General features: G+C 44.0%; 1 protein-coding gene across 3 annotated transcripts in view; it reads right to left on the bottom strand.

The window, feature by feature from the left end:
* The window catches only part of LOC106576074 (diacylglycerol kinase iota), a 62,068-nt gene extending 55,755 nt beyond the window's left edge, over positions 1-6,313 (bottom strand). The window contains exon 1 of one of the 3 annotated variants that reach the window (XM_014152951.3): positions 5,738-6,313. In XM_014152951.3, the coding sequence (XP_014008426.2) occupies positions 5,738-5,970 (233 nt within the window). In that variant the 5' untranslated portion in view covers positions 5,971-6,313. The remainder of the gene's footprint in view (positions 1-5,737) is intronic. The other 2 variants (XM_045699718.2, XM_045699717.2) reach the window with 2 other exon arrangements.
* Between the last annotated feature and the right edge of the window lie 4,558 nt (positions 6,314-10,871).

A 10,871-nucleotide genomic window follows, 5' to 3' on the forward strand; every position in this document is an offset into this window, starting at 1 on the left:
GAGGTGACGTGGAGAGTGAGCGTGGACGAAAATGCGCTTGCATGAAATGAGATGCTCCTTCTCCACTCGCGTGTCATCAGGCAGATGACGTTTACAGGGGCGGTTCCCCAAATAAATGTGTAAAGCGATCAAAATAAATGAAGTAAGTTGAGCAAGACAATTTACAAGATAAAAGGATAAGTAGCATGTGGTTTTTAAACGTGTTCCATGCTTTTCTCCTCCGACAATGCGACATCTGATTCAAACGTGGTGTCGCAGATATCAAAACTCTTCCTGGTAGGATACACGTGTGCTTCCTCGCCAAAACGAGGCCATAAAGGAGGGGAGGGCCGTCTTCCGTTCGCCTACGAACGAATTGACGCATCCCTCGGCCACTCGACCACTTATCAGTTTCCCGGGTCACGGAGCAGAGAGGACGAAGGAGAGAAAAACAGGGATGGTCTTTTGCCCAAACAAGAAAAGGTCTATGACCCTCTTTCCATCAGAGTTTGTCAGGAACAGAAATCCATTAATATGCACGTTGAACTGTCCACCGGTTTCAGTCGGGAGGATGAGAAAATGTATAATCTGAACAACTCTACAATTAGGACTCTGATCAGCTGTTGAAAAAAGTATCTTTCTGAAGCCAAGTCCCAGGCTGAGCGCTCTACTCTCTCACTGTGATAACTGATTAAACCCAATAAGGCCTCCTGTGGAGTTTTACGCCAATATTTGAGTCTGGGTAATGGATGTTGTGGCCTTCTCATGGCAAAGACCTGGTTTAAGTATGGCAAACAGACCTGGCCCAATTCTGGTCCGGATTTGAGCCGGAACAATTTTGCTGCCAACGTCTGTCTGTTCTGGTCAGTTCAATGCTTCCTTCTGTTACTGCAGGCAGGAACTGCGATCAGGGAACCAAATCCAGAAAGCGTCTCGGAGTAGGAGTGCTGATCTAGGATCTGTCCATATAATCTTATTCATTATGATCTAAAAGGCAAAACTGATCCTAGAACAGCACTCCTGCTCTGAGACGCTTTGTGGATAAGGGCCCAGATCAGAGCTGATGTTATTGCATCATGTTCCGTTTCTCTCTGTGTGGTTGTTCATCTTCTCTCTGTGTGGTTGTTCATCATCTCTCTGTGTGGTTGTTCATCATCTCTCTGTGTGGTTGTTCATCTTCTCTCTGTGTGGTTGTTCATCATCTCTCTGTGTGGTTGTTCATCATCTCTCTGTGTGGTTGTTCATCATCTCTCTGTGTGGTTGTTCATCATCTCTCTGTGTGGTTGTTCATCTTCTCTCTGTGTGGTTGTTCATCTTCTCTCTGTGTGGTTGTTCATCATCTCTCTGTGTGGTTGTTCATCATCTCTCTGTGTGGTTGTTCATCTTCTCTCTGTGTGGTTGTTCATCATCTCTCTGTGTGGTTGTTCATCTTCTCTCTGTGTGGTTGTTCATCTTCTCTCTGTGTGGTTGTTCATCATCTCTCTGTGTGGTTGTTCATCATCTCTCTGTGTGGTTGTTCATCATCTCTCTGTGTGGTTGTTCATCTTCTCTCTGTGTGGTTGTTCATCTTCTCTCTGTGTGGTTGTTCATCATCTCTCTGTGTGGTTGTTCATCATCTCTCTGTGTGGTTGTTCATCATCTCTCTGTGTGGTTGTTCATCTTCTCTCTGTGTGGTTGTTCATCTTCTCTCTGTGTGGTTGTTCATCATCTCTCTGTGTGGTTGTTCATCATCTCTCTGTGTGGTTGTTCATCTTCTCTCTGTGTGGTTGTTCATCTTCTCTCTGTGTGGTTGTTCATCTTCTCTCTGTGTGGTTGTTCATCTTCTCTCTGTGTGGTTGTTCATCTTCTCTCTGTGTGGTTGTTCATCTTCTCTCTGTTTGTTGGGTGTCCTGGTTGGGGATGAACACCATCTCTAATTGGGAGATGAAATTAAAACGATTTTATCCCACATGAGAGAGAAAGGCTTTGAACATCCCCCTCTGGGAGATAGGCTACCACACATGCGAACACATGCAAACACACACTTGCGTACACACACGAATGCGCAAACAGACTTGCGAACACGCATTCACTCACAGACATACACACACTGTGCGCTAACTTTCAGAGTTTCTATGGCGGATACATAAGTTAAATTGAGTCAGATTCAGTGAGAGTCAGTTGAAGAGTGTTGAGTGTGTGAGTCAGTTGAAGAGTGTTGAGTGTGAGAGTCAGTTGAAGAGTGTTGAGTGTGAGAGTCAGTTGAAGAGTGTTGAGTGTGAGAGTCAGTTGAAGAGTGTTGAGTGTGAGAGTCAGTTGAAGAGTGTTGAGTGTGTGAGTCAGTTGAAGAGTGTTGAGTGTGTGAGTCAGTTGAAGAGTGTTGAGTGTGTGAGTCAGTTGAAGAGTGTTGAGTGTGTGAGTCAGTTGAAGAGTGTTGAGTGTGTGAGTCAGTTGAAGAGTGTTGAGTGTGAGAGTTAGTTGAAGAGTGTTGAGTGTGTGAGTCAGTTGAAGAGTGTTGAGTGTGAGAGTCAGTTGAAGAGTGTTGAGTGTGTGAGTCAGTTGAAGAGTGTTGAGTGTGTGAGTCAGTTGAAGAGTGTTGAGTGTGTGAGTCAGTTGAAGAGTGTTGAGTGTGTGAGTCAGTTGAAGAGTGTTGAGTGTGTGAGTCAGTTGAAGAGTGTTGAGTGTGAGAGTCAGTTGAAGAGTGTTGAGTGTGTGAGTCAGTTGAAGTGTTGACTGTGAGAGTCAGTTGAAGAGTGTTGAGTGTGTGAGTCAGTTGAAGAGTGTTGAGTGTGAGAGTCAGTTGAAGAGTGTTGAGTGTGAGAGTCAGTTGAAGAGTGTTGAGTGTGTGAGTCAGTTGAAGAGTGTTGAGTGTGAGAGTCAGTTGAAGAGTGTTGAGTGTGAGAGTCAGTTGAAGAGTGTTGAGTGTGAGAGTCAGTTGAAGAGTGTTGAGTGTGAGAGTTAGTTGAAGAGTGTTGAGTGTGTGAGTCAGTTGAAGAGTGTTGATTGTGAGAGTTAGTTGAAGAGTGTTGAGTGTGAGAGTTAGTTGAAGAGTGTTGAGTGTGAGAGTTAGTTGAAGAGTGTTGAGTGTGTGAAAGGGTAATTACACAGTATTTCACATAAAGGTGCATGACACAATCATCTATTTACTCTCACACACACAGTGGTGTAAAGTACTTAAGTAAAAATACTTTAAAGTACTACATAAGCAGTTTGTTGGGGTATCTGTACTTTACTTTACTATTTATATTTTTGACTAAATATACTTTTACTTCACTACATTCCTAAAGAAAAGAATGTACTTTTTACTCCATACATTTTCCCTGACACCCAAAAGTACTCGTTACATTTTGACTGGAAAATGGTCCAATTCACAGACTTATCAAGAGAACATCCCTGGTCATCCCTACTGCCTCTGATCTGGCAGACTCATTAAACACACATTTTTTGTTTGTAAATGATGTCTGAGTGTTGGAGTGTGCCCCTGCCTATCCGTAAATAAATTAAAAACAAGAAAATGGTGCCATCTGGTTTGCTTAATATAAGGACTTTTTTTTATTACGTATACATTTACTTTTGATACTTAAGTCTATTTAAAACGAAATACTTTTACTCAAGTAGAATTTTACTGGGTGACTTTCACTTTTACTTGAGTCATTTTCTATGAAGATATCTTTACTGTTACTCAAGTATGACAATTAGGTACTTTCTCGACCACTGCACACACACACATACTGTACACACATACTGTACACACACACGCTGGGTGTCTGAGAGCGGTTTATTTATGCGTAGCAGACAGAGACGTCTCAGAATAGATGAAAGGACCGAGAGCTTTCTGGGAACACAGTCCTGTGTGATCACTCACCCAGTAGGAGTCAGCTCAATGTGGGGATACAACCCTCTAAGTACACTCTCTCTATTCTCACTTTTCTCTATCTATCTATCTATCTATCTATCTATCTATCTATCTATCTATCTATCTATCTATCTATCTATCTATCTATCTATCTATCTATCTATCTATCTATCTATCTATCTATCTATCTATCTATCTATCTATCTATCTATCTATCTCTCTCTCTCTCTCTCTCTCTCTCTCTCTCTCTCTCTCTGTCTGTCTGTCTGTCACAGACTGGTGAAGGGGATACCTATTACAGGTCTGAAAGGAGTCATTGTTTTCCACACACACACACACACACACGCACACACGCACACACACAGACACACGCACACACAGACACAGACACACACACACACACACACACACACACACACACACACACACACACACACTTAGAGCCTTTGATGTTCAACAGCATAATTTCTCAGGTTTCTATGAATCACACACATAGTCCATGGTGAGCTTGAACTTCAAACAGACACAGGAGCTGCACTTAATCATGATGCATTCATTCACTATGGCTATTACAGACAGACAGACAGACAGACAGACAGACAGACAGACAGACAGACAGACAGACAGACAGACAGACAGACAGACAGACAGACAGACAGACAGACAGACAGACAGACAGACAGACAGACAGACAGACAGACAGACAGACAGACTAAAGATGTTAACATCTCTCCACTCACACCAAACGGCAAACAAATCATTAGGCGATATTGATTTGACCTCCAAAGCAGACCGTTTTCCAATACAAGAGGCAGACAGACAGGCAGACACACACACTAGGCTATGCACAATCAGACACACACACACACGCTCCATCTCTCACTAAGTCAGAACGAAAGCTATAGCTTCCTCGGGGTTTTGTTGGTCATTAGCCAATTACACAACCCCAGAAGCTACCTGTCTCAGCAGGCGATCCGAGCTGGCATTCGGGAGAGTAGCCTGCCCTAAACACACGGCGTGAGAATACATACATCACGGCGACAGAACACACACACACACACTGTCTGCAAATCAAAAGAGCTAACCCCCTCTCCCCTCCCACACACGACATCACACAGAAAAACGACACCGAAAATACAACAATGCGCACACACACTATGGACACTAGGTCAGAAAGCCGGTGTGCTAAAGCCTATGCTGGTTCAGTCAGAGAACCTGCTCTGATAGTTAACACAATTTAATAATGTAATAGTCTACCATAATAGTAATAATACAGTATTTCAGAGGACCTTAAGTCAGAAATATGTGTGCTGTCAAAATATATATATCTCTCTCTATATATATATTATATATATATAGATGCACTAGAGGTTCTGGGGGGGGGGGGGGGGGGGGGCAGTGCCCCTGTGACAACAATTTTGGACCCCCTCGTGGCCCCCCTAAATGTAGAGTATGAAATAATTTTTACATAACTAATTTTTGCTATCATTCTTTTTTTACATCCGTTATTAGACAGTGGCAACGATGATGATTATGAACATGGTCTTTTGCCTGCTAATGCCTGCAATGCAGTGAAGAAAACGATATGACAACAATAACGTCTAATGTAACTGGCCCCTCTAACAGTACAACTGGCCCCAGCTTGGCCCCCCCAGTTGAAATGGTCTAGAACCGCCACTGTATAGATGTGTGTGTGTGTGTGTGTGTGTGTGTGTGTGTGTGTGTGTGTGTGTGTGTGTCTGTTCGATTGTGTTTTTGTCAATGTTTGTCAATAACAAACAACAGCCCAAGTGAATGTAAATGGGAAGAGAATGATCTACAGTCCTCTAATCCCATTTTCCTCTCTGCTGTCTAAATCCTCGTTTTTATCCAAATAACGTCTAGCCCTTATTCCTGAAGGCTAGCCTTTTACCGTTGACTCACCTATACGAAATCTGTTTCCTAAAAGCCAGACCCTTTAATTTCTCCTCCAGCGTCTCCACCTCCATTTCGACGAGGCTATTGAACGTATCGCTGCCCCCCATGGCCTCCTCTTCGCCGCAGCCGGACCCGCTGTCATCGCCGGCCGCTTCCAGCGCGGTCAGTCGGCCGCTGAAGGTCCCGGGGGTGTGCTCCGCCTGGGACGGGCAGGGCTTGGCCAGGGGGTCCATGCTCATGCTGCGGCTGGCACTGGACCCCCTCTCCCCGTCTACTCCGGGAGACAGAGACGTTCTACGGTGGTTATCGCTGGATGACAGTGTCCGTCCTTTTTATGGTCGCGGTTGTTGAAGGGATCCAAAGCAGAGGGGACCTGTGTTCACCGCACCGTCAAGCACGCGCTGGGGATCGCGAACGACTAGTGCGAGCTGACTGTCTAGAAATGGTAGCACGAGCTGTGGCGGCATCAACAAGCGTCAGCTCAACAGAAGCTCACGAGCTGCAGCAGGCAGCATCCATCTCCGGCCCCGACAAGGGCATTGTGGGATACTCCTGCTCCTCCTCACCGTGCCTCAGCATCATCACTTTGGTAAAAGTAGGGCAGAGCAGGGGTGGACTGGGACAACAAATCGGCCCTGGCATTTCATCCACACCAGCCCACAGCACCAGCTCATTTCCCCCTGGTGTCACTGGTGACACGAACTTTGTTGGTGGAACCAGCCCATATTTTGGTCAGCCTAAGTCAATCATAGTCCTTCATTAAGAAGTGCAATACATAGACTACTGAGGTATTTAAAAAAAAAAAAAGTTATTTAATCTAAGCCGTGGAAGCAGGAATGCATGATTCAATATATTTTGATGTGCAACCTATTCTAGTGATTGTCATGAATTTCGAGTTGACAATTAGACTAGTTGATATATACAATTAAGATGACCAGTGTAGCTGTGCGAAAAAAAAGAAAAAAAAACAATGGCATGGATGGAACTACATATATTAAACTATAACATTTCGCGATAGTACTTTGAAACACTTATATTATTTATAACACAGAAATCAATTACCCATCCACAATTTTCTTATAAATCTTTGCCTAACTAGCAATTTTACAATCACTCAAGTTTGGTAGCCTATGCTGTTGGATGCACTTTCTAGCCATGGACGTAGTTGTTCATGCAGTGGTTACAATGTATCACTGATCAAACGTTCTCATAAAGGGTCTGCAGCGAAACCGTAGGAGCAAATGAGTTCGGAACAGGGATAGACATCATTTTTACATGCAAATAGGATTGGATACGGCATTTGATTATTGAAAAATCTGCCTCAATTTAACTTCAGAGTTTCTTTTTTCTTTCTGAGGGCTAATCGGGGACAATTTCAGAGACCGATCTAGCCGGGGACAGGCCACAAGAATATGGGATTGTCACTAGAAATCAGGAACAACGGGTCACCCTAGTCAAAATAGGACCCCAGAATTTCCTAATTCAAATCAAATCAAACTTTATTTGTCACATGCGCCGAATACAACAAGTGTACAGTCGTGGCCAAAAGTTTTGAGAATGACACAAATATCAAATCAAATCAATCAAAGTTTATTTGTCATGTGCGCAGAATACAGCAGGTGTTTCACCTTACAGTGAAATGCTTACTTACAGACTCTAACTAATAGTGCAAAAAAGGTGTTAGGTGAACAATAGGTAAGTAAAGAAATAAAACAACAGTAAAAAGACAGGCTATATACAGAAGCGAGGCTATAAAAGTAGCGAGGCTACATACAGACACCGGTTAGTTGGGCTGATTGAGGTAGTATGTACATGTAGATATGGTTAAAGTGACTATGCATATATGATGAACAGAGAGGAGCAGTAGTGTAAAAGAGGGGTTGGCGGGTGGTGGATGCCGGGACACAATGCAGACAGCCCGGTTAGTGTCCTTAGATATTTTTGTCAGATGTTACTATGGAATACTGAAGTATAATTACAAGCATTTCATAAGTGTCAAATGCTTTTATTGACAATTACATGAAGTTGATGCAAAGAGTCAATATTTTCAGTATTGACCCTTCTTTTCAAGGCCTCTGCAATCCGCCCTGGCATGCTGTCAATTAACTTCTGGGCCACATCCTGACTGATGGTGTCACGGCTGTTATAAGGATTGGACCAAAATACAGCGTCGTAGTTGTTCCACATATTTATTTAAACGTGAAACTGAAATGCACTAACAAAACACTGAAGGGAAAAACAACAAAACGTGACGCAGGAGGAACATACACACTCACAAAATATAATCACCCACAAACAACATGCAGAAACACCCCTACTAAATATGACCTCCAATTAGAGGCAACAAGGACCAGCTGCCTCCAATTGAAGGTCAACCCAATAAACCCCAACCTAGAAATAGACAAACTAGAACTACAACATAGAAAGAAAAAACATAGAACAAACACAAAAACACCCCCTGTCACGTCCTGACCACTCTACCATAGAAAATAACAACTATTATTGGTCAGGACGTGACAGATGGCAGCCAAACTGTTCCTGGATGGTTGGGAGAAGTTGCTCTCGGAGGATGTGTTGGTACCATTCTTAATTCATGGCTGTGTTCTTAGGCAAAATTGTGAGTGAGCCCACTCCCTTGGCTGAGAAGCAACCCCACACATGAATGGTCTCAGAATGCTTTACTGTTGACATGACACAGGACTGATGGTAGGGCTCACCTTGTCTTCTCCGGACAAGCTTTTTTCCGGATGCCCCAAACAATCGGAAAGGAGATTTATCAGAGAAAATGACTTTACACCAGTCCTCAGCAGTCCAATACCTGTACCTTTTGCAGAATATCAGTCTGTCCCTGATGTTTTTCCTGGAGAGAAGTGGCTTCTTTGCTGCCCTTCTTGACACCAGGCCATCCTCCAAAGTCTTCGCCTCACTGTGCGTGCAGATGCACTCCCACCTGCCTGCTGCCATTCCTGAGCAAGCTCTGTACTGGTGGTGCCCCGATCCCGCAGCTGAATCAACTTTAGGAGACGGTCCTGGCACTTGCTGGACTTTCTTGGGTGCCCTGAAGCCTTCTTCACATCAATTGAACCGCTCTCCTTGAAGTTCTTGAGGATTCGATAAATGGTTGATTTAGGTGCAATCTTACTGGCAGCAATATCCTTGCCTGTGAAGCCCTTTTTGTGCAAAGCAATGATGACGGCACGTGTTTCCTTGCAGGTAACCATGGTTGACAGAGGAAGAACAATGATTCCAAGCACCACCCTCCTTTTGAAGCTTCCAGTCTGTTATTCGAACTCAATCAGCATGACAGTGATCTCCAGCCTTGTCCTCCTCAACACGCACACCTGTGTTAACGAGAGAATCACTGACATGATGGCAGTTGGTCCTTTTGTGGCAGGGCTGAAATGCAGTGGAAATGTTTTTGGGGGATTCAGTTCATTTGCATGGCAAAGAGGGACTTTGCAATTAATTGCAATTCATCTGATCACTCTTCATAACATTCTGGAGTATATGCAAATTGCCATCATACAAACTGAGGCAGCAGACTTTGTGAAAATGTATATTTGTGTCATTCTCAAACCTTTTGGCCACGACTGTAGACTTTACCCTGAAATGCTTACTTACAAGCCCTTAACCAACAGTGCAGTTCAAGAAGTTTTAAGAAAATATTTACCAAACAAAGTAAAAAATTATAAAAGTAACACAATAAAATAACAATAACGAGGCTATATACAGGGGGTCCCGGTACCGAGTCAGTGTGCGGAGGTACAGGTTAGTTCAGGTCATTTGTACATGTAGGTAGGGGTGAAGTGACTATGCATAGATCATAAACAGCGAGTAGCAGCAGTGTACAAAACAGGGGGGGTGTCAATGTAAATAGTCCGGCGGCCATTTGATTAATTGTTCAGCAGTCTGATGGCTTGGGGGTAGTGATGTGCTGGGCCGTACGCATTACCCTCTGTAGAGCCTTGCGGTCAGATGCCGAGCAGTTGCCATACCAGGCGGTGAAGAAACCGGTCAGGATGCTCTTGATGATGCCACTGTAGAACTTTTTGAGGATCTGGGGACCCATGCCAAATCTTTTCAGTCTCCTGAGGGGGAAAATGTTTTGTCATACCCTCGTCACGACTGTCTTGGTGTGTTTGGACCATGATAGTTCATTGGTGGGGTGGACACCAAGGAACTTGAAACTCTCGACCTGCTTCACTACAGCCCCGTCCGTCTATGTTAATGGGGGCCTGTTCGGCCCGCCTTTTCCGGTAGTCCATGATCAGCTCCTTTGTCTTGCTCACATTAAGGGAGAGGTTGTTGTCCTGGCACCACACTGCCAGTTCTCTGACCTCCTCCCTATAGACTGTCTCATCGTTGTCTGTGATCAGGCCTACCACTGTTGTGTCGTCAGAAAACTTAATGATGGTGTTGGAGTCCTGTTTGGCCATGCAGTCGTGGGAGAACAGGGAGTACAGGAGGGAACTAAGTACACACCCCTGAGGGGCCCCAGTGTTGAGGATCAGCGTGGCAGATGTGTTGTTACCTACCTTTACCACCTGGGGGTGGCCCGTCAGGAAGTCCATGTTCCAGTTGCAGAGGGAGGTGTTTAGTCCCAGGGTGCTTAGCTTAGTGATGAGCTTCGTGGGCACTATGGTGTTGAACATGAGCTGTAGTCAATGAACAGCGTTCTCACATAAGTGTTCCTTTTGTCCAGGTGGGAAAGGGCAGTGTGGAGTGCGATTGAGATTGCGTCATCTGTGGATCTGTTGGGGCGGTATGCAAATTGGAGTGGGTCTAGGGCAGGTATTCCCAAACAGGATTTTGGTTCCTTTTTTTTCTCACATTTTCAAATAGTAGATTTATATTTTCCAACAAGGTTATACATTTGGGTGAGGTTTTTTTCTCGCCTGAGTAGCCTCGTTTCACTGCCAAAAATAAAATTAAACCATCTAGTGTTCTGCAAAATAACAACACAATGTCAAATAATTAACCTCCATTCACCTTAACCGTTACTCTCTCATGGGAAACCTTCACTCTTGCGCAGACATTTAGAAATGAAACCTGATAATTAGAAAAATAAGCCACGGGAGTTTTTTGAGCAAGAATAAAGACAACTTTCGAGTAATAAGACATGTATAAAAGCAACAGATAC

The sequence above is a fragment of the Salmo salar genome, chromosome 17, assembly GCF_965601325.2.
Source record: "Salmo salar chromosome 17, fSalSal1, whole genome shotgun sequence".
Lineage (NCBI taxonomy): Eukaryota > Metazoa > Chordata > Actinopteri > Salmoniformes > Salmonidae > Salmo > Salmo salar.